Below are 21,981 nucleotides of genomic sequence, written 5' to 3' on the forward strand. Positions count from 1 at the left end.
GGTGAGCTGGAAAATTAACGAGGACCAACTTTATTAACAGTGTGCTTAGTTTAAATTCCATCAACAAGCAGGGGAGGGAGAACCCTAGTTCAGTCTGAAGCCACAGAAACTCTGCCTATCAAAGTAGGATATTGAGCCAAAAGCATTACATCATCACAATTTATTCTCATTGGCTGGTCAGAGAACAAGGGCTGGATACTGTTACTAACTGTCAATAAAGCCTTACAGCTGCCTAAAGAAATTTCTATAATTGTCAGCTACACCACAAATGAATTGAAAACATACCCAGCTTCTCTTCACACCTGAGCCTGTATGAGACCAGTACACAGTTATTCTGCATGGGTTTTGAGTCAATTTTATGGTTAATTTTTGATACAACATATAATTGTTAAATTGAAGTTACATAAAAAACTAGGAGTTGATCTTTCTCTTTGAAGACAAAGAGTTCATTTCTGTCCCCGTATTAATGAGTTCAGAATAAAAAACAATCAAACAAATGCACAGGTCTAAGGTGTTGAGGTGACTTTTCATTGTCTTTATCGAGGAAGAACACAGAGCTGGAATGATTTTGGTGCATTTGACACAAAACTCGACTCTGGAGTTATATCAATGTCTTTGGGGTCAATGACAGGTTTCAAGGTAAAGTTCTGCAAAATCGTTGTCAGTACCAAAAATAGCTCCATCCGAGCCAGACCCTCTCCTACGCAAATCCGCTTCCCTGCAATGAAAAAGGAATTTTGAGTTGATGCTGGAGATCTTTCTTTGCAGCACATTTTAAATACGGTTATTATGGAAGCAAAATCTCAGTATTAAAATTAGATACACAGAGTAATTCAAGATAAGTGCATGGAGGATAATGGCTGTGTCTCAGAGTTCAGGACAGTAAGAAAGTTTGCGGGCATTTAAGAAGCAATTCACAGATCATTTGAAGAACTGAGTTCCTTATATTGCCATTTTAAAAAGGCAGTTGGGGATGAAGGGTGGGAAGATGGATAATTTGTTTCTCAAACCCCACATTTCCCAAATGAGCTAAACAGTATTCTGGGGGAGTGACGTGGTGGTGACAGAGTAGCAGGGGAGAAGTAACAGGTAGAGAGGTGTGGATGTCCTGAATAGCAGGATGGAAGAAGAAGGCTGAAAGGCACTGTTAACAGAGTGGCAGAGAGAGGCCTAGTTGCTTGGAGTTAAGTAGAGAAGTTAAGTAGCCCCTGGATGACATCAAGACAGCTGAGGTACTTAATGCCCATTCTGCTTCAGTCTTCATTGGAAAGGTAAAAGGTGACCAGATACCCAAACACAATTAATACTAACAACAAAGGGAAAGAAACACACTCCAAATTAGGGGGAGAACAGGTTAAAGAATATTCAGATCAGTTAGATGTAGTCAAGTCAGCAAGGCCCAATGAATTTAAGGAACTAGGTGAAGCAAACTCTTAGCAATTAACTTCGAGAGCTCATGGAGGATGGGTGAGGTCCCAGAAGACTGGCAATGGAAAAACATAGTACCTAGCTTTAACAAGGGGAACAAAGAGGACCTGAGGAATTGTCAACCAGTCAGCCTGGAAAAATACAGGAACAAATTAAACAATCAATTGGTAAGTACCCAGAAGAGAATAGGATTATGAGGAATAGCCAGCATGGATTTGTCAAGAGCAAATCATGCCAAACCATCCTGATTTCCTTTTTTAACAGGGTTATTGGCCTAGAAAACAGAGGAGGAGCAGTAGATGTGATATATTTTGGCTTTTGGCACAGACTCACATGACATTCTCATAAGCGAGCTAGGGAAATATGGTCTAGATAAAATTACTTTAAGGTGGGTTCAGAACTGGTTGAAAAAAACATATTCAGAGAGTAGCCAGCAGTGGTTTGCTTTCAACTGTGAGGGTGTATAAAATGGGGTCGCAGAAGGGCCTTTCCTGTGTTTAATACTAGTCAATATTTTGATTAATGACTTAGATAATAGAGTGGAGAGTATGCTTATATTTGCACTATTATAATGCACAACTATAAAATAGGGGATAGCTGGCTAAGCAGCAGAACTGCTGAAAACAATCCAGTGGATCTCAAATTCAATACAAGTCAACCATGTGATGCAGTTGCAAAAAAAGCCTAAAATTCAGGGCCGGTGCAAGGATGTTTTGCGCCCTAGGCAAAACTTCTACCTCGTTCCCTCCGTCCCACTCCCTCTCCTGGAGCATCGCTTATTATAAACTTTCAAAAACGAATACAGTGGAGTTACGTCTTATGCAGGGGTTAGGTTCTAAGGTAAGCACATAAGAGGAAAATCATGTATAGTGAAAATTACCATAAAGTACAGTACACATAGTATACACTAGAACAGGGGTCTTCAACCTATGGCAAATGAACCAAAGGTGGCACGCAAGCTGATTCTTTTTTAATGGCAGGCTGCTGGTCCCAGCCACCGCTGAGCCTGCTGCTGGCCTGGGATCCATTCACTCAGCTGGCAGCGGGCTGAGCAGGGCTGGCAGAGGGCTGAGCGGAGCTGCCTGCTGGGACCCCAGCTGGCAGCGGGCTGAGTGAGCTGAGTGGGGCCGGCGGCTGGGACTCTGGCTAGCAGCAGGCTGAGCAAGGCCAGCAGCTGGGACCCCAGTTGGCAGGAGCTAGCGGATGGATCCCCAGACCCCGCTGCCAGTCTAGGGTTACCAGCCACACACCTGCTCAGCCTGCTGCCAGCTGAGTGAACAGAACACTAGGCTGGCAGTGGGCTCAGCAGCGGCTAGGACCCGCAGCCTGCCATTGAAATAAAAATTGGCACACATGCCGTAGGTTGAGGATCCCTGTTCTAGTGTATACAGTGCATACTGTGTGTACTGTACTTTATGGTAATTTTCACTATGCGTGATTTTCCTCTTACGTGCTGGCCTTAGACCCTAACCCCATGTAAGATGTGACTCCACTGTAGTGTAAAAAAAATTGTGGGTCACTGCTTTTTGGCACCTCCAAATCTTAGCGCCCTAGGTGGCTGCCTTGTTTGCCTAGTGGTTACTCCAGCCCTGTCTGGGGTGTATTAACAGGCGTGTTATATATAAAAGACACGGTGGCAATTATCCCACTCTGCTCAGCACTGGTGAGGTCTCAGCTGGAGTACCCTCTCCAATTCTGTGATTCAGTTTAGGAAACATGGATAAATTAGAGTGTGTCCTGAGGACAGCAACAAAAATGATCAAAGGTTTAGAAAACCAGACCTCTGAACTGGCCATGTTTAGTTTTGAGAAAGATGTTTGAGAGGGGACCTGATAACAGTCTTCAAATATGTTAAGGGCTGTTGAAAGAGGACAGGAATCAATTGTTCTCCTTGTCCGCTGAAGGTATGACAAGTAATATGCTTAATATACAGCAAAGGAGATTTAGGTTGTATATTAGCAAAATTTTTCTAACTCTAATGGTAGTTAAAAACTCTGGAACAGGCTTCCAAGGGAAATTGTGAAATCTCCATTCTTGGAAGATTTTAAGAACACGCTGAACAAACACCTGTCAGGGATGGTGTAGATTTATGTGATCCTGCATCAGTGCAGGGGGCTGGACTTGATGGCCTCTCGAGGTCCTTCCAGCCCTGCATTTCTACAATATCTCTCCAGCGAAGAGCGGGGATTGTATATCTAGTAAAAAATTTCACTTCAGATGAGCAGGAAGTGACACTCTTTAAAGACTGATAGATGCTTGGCTAGCGTGAGAGACTCTGCTTCATGGGACACCTGATAATACTCTGCACTAAACAGTCTGAGAGCCGCTAGAAAGTTGAAGGCAAAGCTAGAAGACAGTCTGGGACCTGAAATAAAAACAACTTTTTACCTGCAGAAAAAGGCATGAAGAAGTCACTTTTCTTAAAGGCACCATTTTCATCCAAGAAATGTCCTGGGTTAAATTGCTCTGGGTTTGGGAATTCCCTTCTGTCATATAGAACTGACTTCAGTGCAGGGAATATCGTGGTGCCCTGAATTAGCAAATGCAAGAAAAACAAAAAAACAAAAACAAAAGAGTTAAAGTGGATACTATCCAAAAGAGAGAAGCCCCCAAAATTCACTGAGCTGGACTGTGGGATCCCTCTTTGTTTTTCTTCATTTCCTTGCATGCCCTGAATGTCATGCTTTCAACCAGAAGCAGAAATCTTAAAATTTTATGAGCACAGTTATGCCCACTGAACTACAGTCCACCCTTTGTACTACTCACTGGCAGAGCTAGGATACATTGAGTGACTTTAGGAAAATCACTTTCAGTCTCAGACCTCTTGTTACTGCATCTGTAAATTGGGGATAGTGATACTATCTCCTCTTCGTAAAGTGCTCTGAGATACAGGAGCTAAATTTAATTATTATTCAGTATATTAGACCTTGTAACATACCCCTGCAAGTGAGAGAGAAGCTACATCAAAGGAATTATTTTGGGAAAGTTCTACAGCCTACGTTATACAGGAGGTCAGACTAAATGATCACAATGGTCCCTTTTGGCCTTATATCTCTGTCCACTAGTATCTTTGGAGGATATTAAGCAGAAGCTACTAAGGTTAGACATTTTGAAACCAGTGGGTTCAAATAACTTGCTTTTGAGAGTTTTTAAAGAATTGGCCGAGGAGCTTGCTGTACTATTAATGTTCATTTACAATAAGTTTTCAAACAGTGATGAAGTTCCTGAAGACTGGAAGAAAACTAATGCTGTGCCCATTTAAACAAAAAAAAAAAAAAAAAAAAAAAAAAAAGGATCAACAGGATGACCTGAGTAATCACTGGCTTATCAGCCTCACATTGATCTCAGGCAAGATAATGGAATGGATTTTATGGGACTAGATTAATAAAGAACAAAAGGAGGGTAATGTTATTAATGCAAATCAACATGGGGTTATGGAAAATAAATTCTGTCACACAAACTTATTATCATTCTTCGATTAAATTAGAAGGGTGGTTAATAAGGGTAGTAGTGACAACCTAATATACTTTGGCTTCTGTAAGGCATGACTTGGTATCACGTGACACTGATTAAAAACAGAACAATACAAAATTAATATGGCACAAATTAAATGGATTGAAAACTGGTTAACTGATAGGGTTCAACATTTAATTGTCAATAGGAAATTGTCAGTGAGAGGGTCTGTTTTTGGTGGGGTCTGCAGGGACTGGCTGTTGGCCCTATGTTATTAAATATTTTTATCAATGACTTGAAGGAAAAAAAAAAAAACAAAATCATCGATAAAGTTTGCAGATGACACAGAAATAGGAGGCGTGGTACATAATGAAGAGAACAGGTCATTGATTCAGAGCAATATAGCTAGCTTGGTAAAATGGGTGCAAGCACACAATATGTATTTTAATACAGCTAAATGTAAGTGTACACATCTGGAAAGAAAGAAGTTAAGCCAAACTTACAGGATGTGGCCTCTACCCAAGTAGAGTAATGATTCTTAAAAAGAGTTGCAGGTTGTGGTGGATAATCAGCTAAACATGAGCTCCTAGTGTAATGCTGTAGCCAAATAAGCTAATACTATGCTGGGATGCAGAAACAAGGGAATCTTGAGTAGGTGTAGCAAGGTTATTTTACCTCTGTATTTGGCACTGGGGAGACCGCTGTCGGAATACTGTGTTTAGTTCTGGTACCCACAACTCAAATGACTAGAAAGCATGCCTTATGGTGTGTCAGGGTTCCCCTCCCCACTCTGAACTCTAGGGTACAGATGTGGGGACCCACATGAAAGACCCCCTAAGCTTACTCTACCAGCTTAGGTTAAAAACTTCCCCAAGCACAAATTCTTCCTCGTCCTTGGAACAGCATCGCTGCCACCAAGTGAGTTAGATAAATATTTAGGAAAAGGATCACTTGAGTTCCTGTTTACCCAAAATATCCCCCCAAGCCCCTTCACCCGCTTTCCTGGGGAGGCTTGAGAGCAAACAAGGTGAGTACAGACCAGCCCTTTGGGTTTTCAGGACACTAAAAAAGAAAGAATCAGGTTCTTAAAAGCAGAACTTTATTATAAAGAAAAAGTAAAAGAATCACCTCTGTAAAATCAGGATGGAAGGTAATTTTATACGGTAATCAGATTCAAGAATACAGAGGATTCCCCTCTAGACAAAACTTTAAAGTTATCACAAACAAAAAAGGAATAAACGTCCCTCTTAGCCTAGGGAAAATTCACAAAAATAAAATAATCTAATGCATTTCCTTCCTACTACTTACAATGTGTAATCTTAGATGCTTAGTTCAAGTATGGCTTTACTAAATGTATTTTCCCTGCCCTGGTTCCTTGCTGTCCCAGAAAGAACACACAAGGAGAGCACAAAACAAAAACCTTACCCCACAGATTTGAAAGGACCTTCTCCCCTTATTGGTCTTTTTGGCCAGGTGCCAACCAGGTTATTTGAACTTCTTAACCCTTTACAGGAAAAGGAGGGATTTTATGCTACCCTTAGCTGTATGTTCATGACATGGTGATACGCTCAAGGAGCTCAATCCATTTAGTTTAACAAAGAGAAAGTTAAGGGGTGACTTGATCACAGTCTGTAAATACCTACATAGGGAACAAATATTTAATAATGGGCTCTTCAGCCTAGCAGAGAGAGATGTATCATCATCATCCACTGGCTGGAAGTCAAAGCTAGACAATTTCATAGTAGAAATAAGGTGGAACTTCTTAACAATCAGAGTAATTACCCATCACAACAATTTACCCAGTGACGTGAAGGATTCTCCATCACTGACAATTTTTTAAAATCAAGATTGGATGTTTTTTGTTTTTATTTCAAAAAGATCTGCTCTTGAACAAGTTCCATGGCCCGTGTTAAATAGGAGGTCAGACTAAGCTATCAGAATGATCCTTCCGGCCTTACAACCTGTTAGTCTGTTTAATATAAATCCAAGTTTAACTCAGTTCAGAACTAAGCAGAGGTGAAGAGGGTTCCAAAACTTTTTGAACTTATTCAGTCATTGCTCATTCACATTTGCTATGTTGTTTTGTTTTTGAACTAACTGTGCCAAGAAATTTCCCGAGAAACAAAATCCCTTTGGCCTCAAAATAGAAAGAAGAATATTTGCACACACTAGTTTGATATCAAAAGCTTAGCTGAGTACCATTGCAAAAGTTATTCCCTATTTCTCATCTACAATCTGAAACCCTGTCCTGGAATGAAAGGCCAGCCTGCAGATTGCAAACTGCTCTTCTGTTCATGCAAAGGTTTGAAAAGATTCAGTAATAACTGGTACATTATTGATAAATCAGCAAAAACAGCCAGCCACCCCACACAATCTAGTTGAAGCATTTTTATAGTGAATATCTCAACATTAAAAAGAGAAAAAGGTAAAAGAACTTGACCCTTCACAGACACATTGAGAACTGACCTTGGGAATAAGGTACTGTTTGAGATAAACATCTCTAGTCACGGCATGTGGCAAACCTAATGGGACAAGATTGATGTATCTCTGGATTTCATGTATCACAGCATCTGTGTAGGGCATCTGGCTTCGATCCGCCATGCAGGGGCTTCGGCTTCGGCCAATCACAAGGTCAATCTCTTCATGAACTTTCTCTGTCATCAGATTAATGAGGTTTAACAATAATGATAAAGAACAGGATTCACAGAGATTTGCCCACCATTGCGTCACACTGTTTGCAAATTGGGATTATAACCAAACTGGTCAGTTTGGTGTTACAGAAGCTACTGATCATGGCAGCTATGACAAAATGCAATAATATAATTCCAATGCAGTGGTTTTACTCATACCCAGTTATGATACAAACTAGACATAGTGGGATGTTACCACAAGTGCATATAACCAATTGCTCAGCAAGAGATTGGTCCTAAACCTTTCCCCACCAAAGTCAATCATCATTGTGCAGATGGAGGAAGCTCATGAGGTGGGAATTTACCCTGCCCCTGACTGCTCTGTGCATAGTCTCTAGCACTGGCAGAGCTTCGATTTAGAACCTTACACAATCCTGACACTGACAAACTGACTAAATCTGAAGACACAATGACATTGCCATTTCACATGCCTGAAGTGTGAAAGTACCTGTGACTCACAGCACAGGAACTGCACAGTCAGTGACAGCAGAGGCTCCCACGGCATTAATTCCTCCCCCCCTGCACGGGAGCCTCAATACTAATCTGGATTTGAGAGATGAATTCAATCAGAATGGCCCATTCAGCCTTTTGGGCCCTTTGCTCAGACTGTCAATATGGGGACAAGTAATGTCCATTGTAATGGTGTTACCTTCTATTTCTGGGTATTTCAGAAGAATCAGGAGTCCAAATTTCATGGTGATGCTGGTTGTCCCCGTTCCAGCAACAAATAACTCTACTGTGCTTCGTACTAAACTTCCCACACTAAAGTCTGACTGGCCATTCTTTCGCTCCTGTAAATAGATTTGGTGAAGATTTTTGATTCTTGACAGTGAAACTGTAGAATATATTCAGATATTCATATACATTTTCTTCTACCCAACAGATGACCCACCTCTGATCATTATAAAGATCCCACCCGTATGGCCGATTGCACTTGAGATTTCAGCATCATTACTGTGGTGCATTGGGCCTTTTCTGTCCAATAAGGTGATTTTTTTTCTTTACATGAAGGTGGAGAGCAGAGCTTAACCATTATAATGTATGTTCCTTGGGCAGAGACCGTGTGTCCCCCTCAGGTCTTCTCCAAAGCCATGTACTCTGTTATTGCTTAACAAATTAATCCCAACGATACATACAACCCACTCCACAGTAAAGGGGAAGGGCTACTTCCCTCACATACCTCTTCCATTTTGATGAAGAAAGCATCGATAAAGTCTCGAGGGCAGCTGGGATCCAGAGACTCTTTGTGCATATTCACTCTCTCCAGAACAAATCTTCTGAACTCCTGAGCATTTTTAAATAGCTTGTGGTGAGGCCCAGGTATGTAATCCATGAGAGTTGGGAAAAAATTGTACAGCTGTAAAGGGTGAAAGAAAAAACACAGCTGGATTTATCTGGACCCAACAGATAATCATAGCGTTCACTCAAATGACTCCCTACAGCAGCACAATACAATACTTCTGTGGCACCTTTTTATCAAAATGAATGCAACAGAACATTGCAAACTCTACTAAATCAGACTACCCAACATACATAAATTCCTCACAAACACTGCAGTGACATTGTGGCACTCTGTACCCCTAAGTAAAACCCTGGAACCCCATATTCACCACTCTCATATAATTATAATATGTTTAATGCAAAGCATACCCTGCAAGATATATGAAAAATCATGATCTGCTGAAACACATTTTTCTGTTCAAATGTGCATGTCATTAGTGTGGATCAAGTTATGAGATTTTGCTGTACGGTTGTTACTGAAATATATACAAAGAAAGAAAACCACTCACAGGAGGGTACTTGAGGACAGAGTGTACCCAGTGACCATTAATAAGCAGGAGACTTGTAATCAAGGCATTTACACTTCAAGGACAGTTGCACAAGCACCACACAACGGGGACTACTAGACCCCGTTACCCCATTACACAATACCACTCCAGCGAGATTCTCAATCAAGGGATTCTGGAAGCTGCCCAGGACATGCTGAGACAAGTGTCTTCTAAGCACAGGGACTAAGGATATAAAAGAGGGAACAGTGGCCACATATTTTGGCCCTTTTCCTCCCACAACTCAACATCTGGAAACACATCTGGAGGACAAAGACTTTGAACTGGGGAGGTGGCCCTCGGCTGGAGGAGAATTCCAAACTGTGTATTGAAGATCTGTAACCTGCTTGGACTATCTATCAGGATGAGACCCTGCTTAATTCAACTCCTGATTAGTTTCTAGAACTTAGATTGTGGGCTCATTTTTACATTTTTGGTAACCATCTCTATCCTTTATGCCTACCATTTATAATCGCTTAAAATCCGTCTTTCTGTAGTTAATAAATCTGTTTTATATTTTACCTAAAACAGTGGGTTTTGGTTGAAGTGCTTGAGAAATCTGCTCAGAAACAAAAACTCGTGCATGTCCTCTGCACATTGAGGGAGGTGCACACTAGCTTATAAACGTATATTGGTCAGGCTTCTGACCAGGGCAAGGAGAAAGAAAGGCTGGGGAGCTGGTGGGAATTGGCTGGAGCCTTGCTATTGTTAGTTCATGAGTGGCTGGGAGAAGCATTCATGTAACTCAGCTAGATATGTCCTTGTCTGTGGATTGCTGTGTAAGTATCTGCCATAGGTTTGCAGCTTCTCATGGCATCACAGGCGAGAGGGATCTCAGGTTGGAGGGATAGAGGTTCGGCAGTACCACAGTTCCAGGTTGCACCCCAGGGACACCGTCAAAGACATTCAGTTATATCAGCTAAGACACACTTCATTTCTTCCAACATAAAACCACCCCTACTATACACATCCTTTTCTTGGGGGAAAAAAACAAAACAAAAAAAACCACTCAAGCAGGGCCGGCTCCAGGCACCTGCTTATCAAGCAGGTGCTTGGGGCGGCCCCTCCAGAGTGGGGCGTCACTTTCAGCTTTTCGGCGACGGGTCCCTCACTCCCGCTTGGAGCAAAGGACCTCCCGCTGAACTGCCGCAGATCGTGATTGTGGTTTTTTTGGGTTTTTTTGGTTGCTTGGGGTGGCAAAATCCCTGGAGCCAGCCCTGCACTCAAGTGTCCAACCTTAGCTCTGATCACAGATTTTCTTAGGCAGCAATAAACCATTATAGACTTTAAAAGGAAAATACACTTTAGACTTCCTGAAGTGACAGTTAAGCGGTTAAATTCTCTCTTGTGGTGTAACTCCATTTATTTTGACTGGGATATGCCAGCAGAGAGTTTAACCTTTCAGTGTGCAATTGGTGAGGTTTTCGGGAAAGGGGTGTGTGTGTGGTGTGAACTGGAAGTGAAAGGAAGTTTACTTTGGAGGTGAAGAATGTTATCACATTTACCTATCACATTGCAAAACTGCTAGGGCATGTTTTGATACTGATGTTGATATCAGTGTTTTTATTGGTGATTTCCTTGATTTTTACCAATTGTGTTGATAGAGAATGTCCTCAAGCAAACTTAATTCTGAGTTAATGAAGTGTTTTGTGAGGGAATTTAAACAACCCATGGAAAGAAGCTGGAGGATCAGTTTGGTAGTAACAGAAGCCTAATGAGGAGGAGGAGACCGTTTTGGGAATCTGAAATAATTGTTTAATGAAAATTAATACACCTCCACCCTGATATAACGCGACCTGATATAACACAAATTCAGATATAACATGGTAAAACAGCGCTCCGGGGGGCGGAGCTGTGTGCTCTGGCGGATCATAGCAAGTTTGATATAACACAGTAAGATGTTCTGGCTCACAAGGACAGCGTTATATCGGGGTAGAGGTGTGGTTAAAGAAACAAAATCTCTGCCCCTGCCCAGTATAAAGGAGAAGAATGGAATAACCCCCTGATCATACCGCTGTCCAGGGAGAGCGCTGGAGCTTGCCATTTTCCTCTATGATATTTATTAAAGTCACAAACTTCTTATCTTCATAGTCAAACCGGTCCCCAAAGATGATCGAGCAGATGACATTGGAGACGGCATGGGTGAGGAAGAGGGTGGGGTCAAAGGGTTGCCCTGGAGCAAAACAAAACTAAAAAGAGTCAGTTTTAATTTAGTGTCTTCAGCCTCCGCATCAGAGTAATTGGCAGCATGGAGATGTTGTGGATCTCCAACCACAGGGAAAGACTCAAGGTGGGGCTGACAGCAATATTCCCTGGGGAGGATGGGTTAGGTCTGCCCCAATCCCCCCCTTACCTCTCACACTCTAAATTAAACACCTGCCACTTTTTCTGCTGCTGATCAGTTTTCACTCTGTCTGCTCTCTGCCTGGCACACTCTGATCTGACCAGGGAGCATCAGTGCCTCTCTGAGTGACGCCTGCATGTCTGTCTTGGGGTCCATTTCACAGAAACGATCTCAAACCTTTCACAACAGGATCCTGCTCAGAGGGCTCTGCCTGAGCCACTGCTTCTGTTGTTGTAGCATCATCACTAACTCCCAGAGCACAGCAATCTCCCCTTGGCACTGCCAGCCAGGGCCATACAGTGCAAATACACAGTTGTTGTGCTAGGGAAGGAATAAAGGCTCCCAGCACAACAGCAGGGGGGATGGTCTGCTTTCCGCCTTCAGAGTGCGCTAAGCAGGTCCCACAGCTCAGCTAACGCAGCTAGAGAGGCTGAATTTCCCACTGGTTCACCAGTGACATCTTGAGAACCTGAAACGGAAGCTCTTTCCTCAAAAGCACAAGGAACACACACAGCTGGTAACTGAGAGCTAACCTGGGGTTGCAGCATCAGAGAGACCAGCACAACATTCCTGGGAATTATGGGCAAGAGTTCACCCCTCTGACCTGAGAGTACCGTTGTCAAGGATTTTTACCCACTTTGAACTTTAGAGTACAAGAAGTGGGGATCTGCATGAACACTTCTAAGCATAATTACTAGCTTAGGTCTTGGTGTCTGGCACACTTTCTGTTCCCTCAAAACCTTCCCTGGGGAACCTAGACCCAAACCCCTTGGGTCTTAAAACAAGGAGGAATTAACCATCCCCCATCCTTTCCCCCCCACCAATCCCTGGTGAGTTCAGACCCAATTCCTTGGATCTTAAAACAAGGAAAAATCAATCAGGTTCTTAAAGAGAAAGCTTTTAATTGAAGAAAGAAAAGGTAAAAATTATCTCTGTAAAATCAGGATGGAAAATGCTTTACAGGGACTCAGATTCATATAGATTAGAGGGACACCCCCCCACCAGCCTTAGATTCAAAGTTACAGCAAACAGAGGTGAAAAATCCTTCCAGCAAAAGAAACCTTTACAAGTTGAGAAAACAAATATAAGACTAATCCGCTTTGCCTGGCTATTACTTACAATTTTGAAACATGAAAGACCGATTCAGAAAGATTGGGAAAGCCTGGAATGATGTCCCATCCCTCGCAGTCCTGAGAGTGAACAACGAACAAAACAAAAAGCACAAACAAAGACTTCCCTCCACCAAGATTTAAAAGTATTTTGTCCCCCTATTGGTCCTCTGGTCAGGCGTCAGCCAGATTTAATGAGCTTCTTAACCCTCTGCAGGTAAAAGAGATATTAACCCTTAACCATCTGTTTATGACAATAGTGCTCATGGGGAACATCCAGAAGCAGCATTTTCTTCATGCACCAGATCCCTGCTCATGTCCCTCACCCGTTGATTCTCTTTGACTCATTCCCAACAGCAATAGCTGCCCCTTGGCTCAAAGCGCACAAGCAGCAGAACCAGCAGTAAAGTGGCTCTCTCTTCTTCCTGTACCAAGGGTGGGGAAGGGTCTCAGTGCATTCTCCTCTCCCACTCACAATTCTCCCAGATGGGCAGAGCCAACTTTAATTTAGCCCTTAATGTTGCATTAAATATTGCAAGAGGCAGATGATCTTGTGGCTAAGACACTGGCATAGGTCTCAGTTTCCTATCTCTAAAATAGCAGGGAAAATCATTCATTTCTTCCACTGGTTTCATTCATGTCCATTTAAGATGTACGCTGCTTGGGGCAGGGATTGTCTAAAACCATTTGTTCCAAAAATCCATACACAAAGGATCCCCAATATCACCTGAGAATGTTAGACGTTACTGGAATATAAATAATTATTTAAGAGAGTCACTGGTATTGACACAGAAAAGCTCTGAGATTCTGCTGAGAAATATGAAATATCAAATACAACTGGTGCAACAGACAAAGACATTAAAGACAGAACAGCAAAAGCCAAACATGTCCTTGTAACTCTAAATCCAATCTGGAGAAATACAAATCTTACCTTCCCAACTAAACTTCAAACATTTAGCACCATTGTAAAGGCAGTCTTACTATATCATGCTGAAATGTGGAGACGTATTGAAACCTTATTACCTATACTCCAAGTTCTTATAAACAGCTGCTGTAGACAAGTCCTCAATATCACAAATGAACTATGGAGAAAGATTAAACAAAAACTGATGGGACAGGAAATTCTGGAATGTAGCTGGCTAGAACATACATGGACAAAAGACTGGAATAATATAATAAGACAGGCATTGGACTGGAACCCCCATGGCAAGAAGCAATAAGGTAGACCATGAATAACATGAACATGCACAATATACGCAGAATTGTTAGTTATCAAATTGACACTGGAAGAAGCTAAGACTGCAGTAAGAGACTGGCAAAGATGGAAGCCCCCACGGAAGGCCCTATTTTCCGCAAGGAATGAAGAGGAATAATGTAAGAAAGAATGAGCGTCATGTAAATGTTCACAGTGATTTCAAACATTCCTGTGGGAGTCCATCACTATAGAAGGGAGGTGCCAAATGTGTATCAGACGTCTAGCTGAGAAAAAAAAATGAGAAGCCACAAACTGAAGGCCTGGGTGTCTTGTTAATCCAACACACTGGAACTAACCCGCTCTAATATGGCTCACTGTGTTTGCATCTACACACTCTAAACAAATATCTTCCATTTGCTCATTGATCATAGATAACGGGAGAAAATGTGAGAAAGAAACAGCCAGAAATGGTCATCTCTGGAACATTTCACTCATCCTTTCCCATTACATTAACACAGGTTGTTATATGTGCAATTAATGACTTGAGTTATAAGACGTTTGAACTAAATGTCATGAAAAATAGAAAGACAAGAGTCTTTGACTCCTCAATTTCCAACAGACATGAAACAATCCCCACCGTGTGTGTTTCTGAGCCTTTCCACCAAAAAATGGGTTTCCTCCTGGATACGCGCCTCAATGCTTTTCTTCCCCATCCCAAAATTTCTCAGATTAGTGAGGGCAAATCGACGGAGCTTCTTCCACCTCTCCCCATTACTGAAGACAATACCTGGAAAATGGAAGAGAACAGAAATGAAAGGAGGGAGGGCCAGATTCAGTTTGCCTATTTGAAAAATACCCAAACATTGGTGAGCCAAAGGTTCAACTTCAGTTTAACTGATATTGTGCCCGTTTTCTACTATGGAGATGACATTACAGCTACATTGTAATTACTGTTCTCAGCATTGCTGTCGCCTCGCTGGACCCCGGACATGACAAAGACAAGGTAGGTGAGGTAATATCTTTTATTGGATCAACTTATGTTGGTGGAAGGGACAAGCTTTTGAGCTGCACTGAGCTCTTCCTCTGGTCTGCAGCAGTTAATTATAGTGTCCAAGCTAAAAACAAGGTGGCACAGACTACAAAAGAGTTTCACACTTAACAGAGACACTGTTTTTACGGCCCACTGCAACAATTTATAAGACATCCTACTGACTACTAACTCCCCCATTATCCTACCACTGCAAAGGTGTTAATTGACCATTATATCACATCTTTTCATGTATTTATACTGCTCCTGTATTTTCCACTTCATGCATCTGATCAAGTGGGTTCTAGCCCAAATAAATTTGTTAGTCTCCAAGGTGCCACAAGGACTCCTTGTTGTTTTTGCTGATACAATCTAACATGGCTACTGCTCTGAAATCTTAATTCTAGCATTTCCTAACTTCTGAGTGCTTGACTTTACAACCTTAATAATGTTCCTTTCACATAGTTCTTTTCTGTGTAATCAAATAACTATGCTAAAGGTTGTTTTCACAGTCACTGTGATAGTAAGATAACTATACTTCACTTAATGAATAAAGGAGATAAAGGACTTCCTGAAAAGAACATCTTGGCATTTCCATATTTATTACTCCCTCACTTTTTATCATGAAAGGATAAAAAAAAATCCTTCTCTGCTCATGGAATCTACCTAGTTAGCAAGGGCAGGGGAGGAAGAGGATAGGAATTCATGGTTTGTTCTGACCCTTTTTGCCAGTCCAGCCCTCCTCTTGGTTTTAGTCTGCACCTTGTAAAGTAGAGTGGCCTGGTTGTTACCTCTCAAAAACCTGTAGTGATATGCTAGGAACCATTCAGGTCAGTAAACCAGTGGTGCAATGGAGAAAAGGCTCTTTCCTGCACCAAGACTATTTATCCAATTTTTACTACTGCATTATTGAAACTTTTCTCAACTGTGTTTTCCCCATACATAGAACATCAGCTCTATATGCTGTAAGTTATTCGAAATGTACCTGGTTCCTGGGCCATTTTTTCAAATAATGGCATACTTCCTCTTCCACTGAACTCCTCCCCGAGACCAATCAGAGATTCCTTCATAATCTCATATCCATATAGCACAACAACCCGTTCTGAGCCTAAGTATATTGTGAAAATCGAGCCGTACTTTTCACTGAGCTGTAAAAGATTAGCACAAAGACCAATAAATTTTAACTTAGATCCACTTATTTAGGATAAGAATTTGAGAAGATCAAATTATAAACTGACGAATTGCTCTCATGCCACTGAGCTAATACTAGGCAGGTTTTACTACTGATCATCATCCAGAGTTGGCCATTTCAGCCCAGATCCTCCAAGGTATTTAGGAGCCTAACTCCATACATTTCAATGAGTTACATACCTACATATCTTGGAGGATCTGGGACTTCCTGACTTTTCAATGTTTCACTTTGTTATCTTCATATTTTAAAAACATTTTTCCCAACAGATGTGTGTCTGAGTGCTCCCAAGATAATTCTGTCTGTGTTATACAAGTATCTCATTATAAGAGCAGACTGCATTAATACATGGGCCTTTCAATGTTGATCTTGAGCTATGTGTAAAAATGACACTTTTAACTGCATAGAAATGCTGCCTGTGTTTATTCAGTCATGGCAGCTGATCTGACAATAGCGAGAGTGTTTCCCTTCATTTTACTTCTGTTGGCCCTGCAGAGCCAAAGACAGACAGAAGTGAGATTCTGTTTCCCCTTTTATATCACCAACAGAATTATTATTCAAGTTCCAATTGATTACACCTATGCAAATCAACGGACAAACACATCTGTATCTCAGGGCATGATGTGAAGAAAATGAGGGTGAACAGCTGTAACTGGGGGAAGAATTTTCCCTGTACAAGCCTCATTATTTGAGATGATTTGCGAGAAAGAACAAATCAAACCTGTCTGTCCAATCCCAGGCTGCGTTTGCAGAGCTCGCTAAAATGCCAGAACATGCAATACTACAATACCATTTCTTCAAACCTGAGCTGCAGTTTCTGCCTTACCATCCTTTTGTGATGCAGGCAAATATCATTAGAGCAATTTTACAGATGGGAAAATTAAGGCACAGATGGGGTTAAGTGACACGCCCAAGAGCACACCTGGAGTCTGTAGCAGAGATAAGAATAGAACGCAAGGCACCTGATTGCCATTTCCTTACTTAACCTACTAGACCACTTTCTGCACCCTGTGATAACTCATAATCATTGCAGTGCAGCTGCAGGGGTGGGGGAGCACTCTGGATTAGCTGTGAATAAGACCCCCTCTAATATGAGCAATATATTATCACCAGCCATTTACATCTAGCACAGGGTTCGGCAGCCTTTCAGAAGTGGTGTGCTGAGTCTTCATTTATTCACTCTAATTTAAGGTTTCGCGTGCCAGTCATACATTTTAATGTTTTTTAGAATCTCTCTCTACAAGTCTATATATTATATAACTAAATTAGTGTTGTATTGTAAAATAAACAAAGTTTTAAAAATGTTTAAGAAGCTTCATTTAAAATTAAATTAAAATGTTGATCTTACGCCACCGACCCACTCAGCGCGCTGCTGGTCTGGGGTTCTGTTCACCTGGGCCAGTAGTGGGCTAAGTGGGGCCTGCGACCGGGACCCCAGCTGGGAAGGGTCTGGCAGCCAGAACCCAGACCAGCAGCGGGCTATGTGGGGCTGGTGGCCGGGACCCTAGACCAGCAGTGGGCTGAGCAGCTCAGCTCACTGCCGCTCAGGGATTCCACCCTCCAGCTCCTGCCAGCCGGGATCCTGGCTGCCGGACCCGCTCAGCCCACTACAGGTCTGGGGTCCCAGCCCTGCCCACATACAGTGGGTACCTTCCTTCTCCCTGGTTCTGGCCCATTCTCTTCCTCTCTCTGCACTGAGCTGAGAATTGGAGTGGACCGAGCACAGGGCTGAGGGTGATGAGTCTGGCCAGAAGCTAAAATGAAGGAGGGGGCTCAGGACTGGGGCAGGAGGTTTGGGTGTGGGAGCACTTACCTGGGCAGCTACCATGTGGTGTGAGGGGTGCAGGTGGGAATGTGAGTGAGAGTGCAGGGGCTCCAGTTTGGTGCTCAGGGTGGGGGTGGGGATGTGTAGGGTGCATGGGATGGGGGGGGCTGGGGATGTGGGGGTTGCAAGAGTCAGGGCAGAGGGCTGGGGGCATGTGAGGGAGGTGCAGGTGTCAGGGCAGGGGGGCTGGGTATGTGTGGGGGTGCCAGTCAGGGCTGGGGTCATGGGGGGGTCAAGCAGTCAACAGAGGGCTGGGTGGTACAGGGCTCAGGGCAGGGGCCTGGGGGTGTGCAGGACTCACGGCAGAGGGCTAGGGGTGTGGGGGGTGGGATCAGGGTAGAGGGCTGGGTGACTGCACACCCCAGAACCCTCAACCCCCCCCCCCCGCTCCTTGTCCCAACTATCCCCTCCTGGGACCCCATCCCCTATCTAAGCCTCCCTACCCCTTATCTCCTGACTGCCCCCCCAGGACCCTACCCCCTACCTGTCCCCTGACTGCCCCAACCCTTATCCACACCCCCACACTCAGACAGACCCCCTAGACTCCCATGCCTATCTAATCGCTCCCCGCCCCCTGACAGGATCCCCAGAACTCTGGACCCATACAACACTCCCCTGCTCCCTGCCTGCCCCAACCCCTCTCCACACCCCCACCTCCTGGCAGTCCACCCAGAACTCTTGACTCATCCAAGCCCCCCAGCTCCTTGTCCCCTGACCATCCCCTCCAGAGACCCCCCCACCCTAACTGCTCCCCCGAGGACCCTCTTTGCTCCCTGTCCCCTGACTGCCCTGACCCCTATCCACCCCCCAAACAGACCCCGGGACTCATATGCCCCATCCAACCCCCCCTGCTCCCTCACTGCCCCCTCCAGAGACCCCGACTTCTATCCCTCCATCCTGCTCTCTGTCCCGTGACCCCCCGTCCCAGCCCCCGAGCTGGCCCCCTTACCATGAGGCTCCTCGCCAGGGCCGGCTCGAGCAATATCGCCGCCCCAAGCACTGCGGCACGCCGCGGGGGGCGCTCTGCCGCTCGCCGGTCCCGCGGCTCCGGTGGACCTGCCGCAGGCGTTTCTGCGGCGGGTCCGATGGTCCCGCGGCTCCGGTGGGAGCCGGCAGAGCGCCCCGCGCGGCGCGCCGCCCCAAGCACGTGCTTTGCGCGCCATGGCCTGGAGCCGGCCCTGCTCCTCGCTCATCCGGAGCCCTGCCGCTGCCGCTGCTCCGGCGCGCATCCCTGCTCTGCTCTGCTCCGCTCCGCCCCTCAGAGCGCTAAGCGCGCGGCAGCCGGGCTCCGGGTGAGCGGGGAGCGTCTTTCCCTCCCCACGGAGCCAAACGCTGCCCCGCGGGAGCGCGCAGCCCCAGCCCCTAGAACGCTGCGCGGGCGACGGCAGCGCCCTGGGGAAGGCGGGGGACGGGCCGGCTGCTAGCTGCGCTAGGCCAGCGCTCCGGCGCGGGACCACGGACCCCGCGGCTTGCCGCGTCGGCACGATTTTTAATGACACGCGGAGTCCCAGCAGGCAGCCGCGTGCCCTTAAAAATTGGCTCGCGTGCCATCGGTTGCCGACCTCTGATCCAGCATCTAAGATTGATTGTTTTGTGAAATAATCCGTCAGAAATTTGAGTTGATGTGGAATTGTCACCAGCCTAGGCTTAAGCCAGGCTCTGCTTAATGTCCACCTACAACCAAGCAACTGATACCATGAAAGCACCTTTACCTCATCTATATGTTGGGGTAAATTCTTCGCATGCAGTTGCAGCGTGTTCCCTATGATGGGAAAAGCAACAGGGCCAGGAGGCAGCTTCCCGCTTCCAGACATCTTTCTCCATGCTGAAAGGAAAAGAAGGCAAGAAACACAAATAACCAAGAAAACAGTTGTTACTCCCAGAGGTTCCATTGCAGAGTGCAGCAATTATTCTGGGTTCTAACAGGGGGTTACTTTGTATTTCAGACTCCTCAGTTTTTATAGTCTACACAGCAAAAGGGGGTGCAAGCAATTAGCCAATAGGAGCTCTGAGTTCCTCTGAGTTAAGATAAACTCTGAACTAACAATGGTGACTGGAGCTGTCACACTAGGAATGAATTCCTTTGAACCTTTATTGGTATATAATCTCTGTTTGCTCTTGTATACCCACTGACAGAGCATGACCATTAATCATAAACTGAAGCCCTGTCAAACTGCCCAAACTATCATGAAATCATCCTCTCTCTAGACCCATCAGGTTAAACGTTCCTCATCGGCTTGGTGCCAGCTGAAACATTATATACATATAATGATGATTCCTTTTCATGTTGCTCTCTAAGATTTAGCATATAGATCAAAGAGGAGCAGACACTTAAGAAAAACACCAAGCTGAATGTTTGATAAAAATTGAAACTGAATCCTGAACCTTTTTGGAGATTTCTCAAAGTCTGGTTAACATTTAAAAAATGGTGTGACCCTCCCTTCCCCCTTATATTGAACCTGTTCAATTCTTGGTTTCAAACTGAAACATAGACTCTGAGAGGCAAGACTTGACGTGACCTGGAAGTCAATGGAAATATTCCCATTTATTTTAATGGGATTTGATCAGGATCCATGAGAAGTTATTGAAACAGGATGTGAAGGGACCAACTCCTCAGGTCATAGTGGAGCTTAAAAGAAAACAAGTGGTTTCCAAGTTTTGAAATGCAGAGCTAACATTGAGTCAAAATATTTTCAGGCAGAAGAATCTAGAATCTCTATTCTGACATCCTGGGTATAAGCAATAGCCAGATCTTCTAGAAAGGCACCAAATCTCAATGTGAAGACCTCAAGAGATGGACAATTCACCACTCGGTAGTCTGTTCAGTGGTTAATCACTCTCAGGGTATGTCTACACTACAGGATTATTCCGATTTTACATAAACCAGTTTTGTAAAAAGGATTGTATAAAGTCGAGTGCACACGGCCACACAAAGAACAATAATTCGATGGTGTGCGTCCATGTACCGAGGCTAGCATCGATTTCTGGAGTGTTGCACTGTGGGTAGCTATCCTGTACCTATCCCATAGTTCCCTCAGTCTCCCCCACTCATTGGAATTCTGGGTTGAGATACCAATGCATGATGGTGCAAAAACAGTGTCGCGGGTGATTCTGAGTAAATGTCATCACTCATTCGTGAAAGCAACGGCAGACCATCATTTCGCGCCCTTTTTCCCTGGATTGCCCTGGCAAACGCCATAGCATGGCAACAATGGAGCCTGTTTTGCCTTTTGTCACTGTCACTGTATATGTACAGGATGCCACTGACAGAGGTGGTACTGCAGCGCTACACAGCAGCATTCATTTGCCTTTTCAAGGTAGCAGAGACGGTTACCAGTCGTTCTGTACCGTCTGCTGTGCCATTGTAAATTGGCGATGAGATGATGGTTATCAGTTGTTCTGTACCGTCTCCTGCTGTCATGGGTGCTCCTGGCTGACCTTCGCTGAGGATGGCCGGGGGTGCAAGGACAAAAATGGGAATGACTCCCTGAGTCAATCCCTCCTTTATGTTGTATCTAAAAATAGAGTCAGTCCTGCCTAGAATGTGGGGCAAGTGTAGTAGAGAACCAGTGTACTAGAGAGCACAGCCGCTCCATGTCAGATCCCGCAGAAATGATGAGCTGCATGCCATTCACGGGGGTGCCCCTGCAACAATCCCATCCATTGCTTCCCTCCTCTCCCAACCCTCCTGGGCTACAATTGCAGGGTCCCCCCATTTGTGTGATGAAGTAATAAAGAATGCAGGAATAAGAAACACTGACTTGTTACTGAGATAAAATGAGGGGGAGGCAGCCTCCAGCTGCTATGATAGTCCAGGCAGGACATTAAACTGTCAGGAGGAGAGGAGCCCAGCATCCCACTGCTATGATAGTCCAGGCAGTAGAGAATCTTTTCT

General features: G+C 44.3%; 1 protein-coding gene across 2 annotated transcripts; it reads right to left on the reverse strand.

Moving 5' to 3' along the window:
• Nucleotides 1-536: 536 nt before the first annotated feature.
• Nucleotides 537-19,978, reverse strand: LOC127054203 (cytochrome P450 2H1-like). Of its 2 annotated transcripts, XM_050960218.1 has the most exons (9): nucleotides 19,799-19,978; nucleotides 16,058-16,220; nucleotides 14,683-14,832; nucleotides 11,410-11,570; nucleotides 8,752-8,928; nucleotides 8,221-8,362; nucleotides 7,348-7,535; nucleotides 3,817-3,958; nucleotides 537-718 (listed from the first exon to the last, which is right to left on the reverse strand). In XM_050960218.1, the coding sequence occupies exons 1-9, from the start codon at nucleotides 19,976-19,978 to the stop codon at nucleotides 537-539; spliced, it is 1,485 nt and encodes a 494-aa protein (XP_050816175.1). The 2 variants fall into 2 exon arrangements, with proteins under 2 accessions (XP_050816175.1, XP_050816176.1); XM_050960219.1 differs by lacking the exon at nucleotides 8,752-8,928.
• Nucleotides 19,979-21,981: the final 2,003 nt, after the last annotated feature.

Source organism: Gopherus flavomarginatus, chromosome 6 (assembly GCF_025201925.1).
Source record: "Gopherus flavomarginatus isolate rGopFla2 chromosome 6, rGopFla2.mat.asm, whole genome shotgun sequence".
NCBI classification, from domain to species: Eukaryota; Metazoa; Chordata; order Testudines; family Testudinidae; genus Gopherus; species Gopherus flavomarginatus.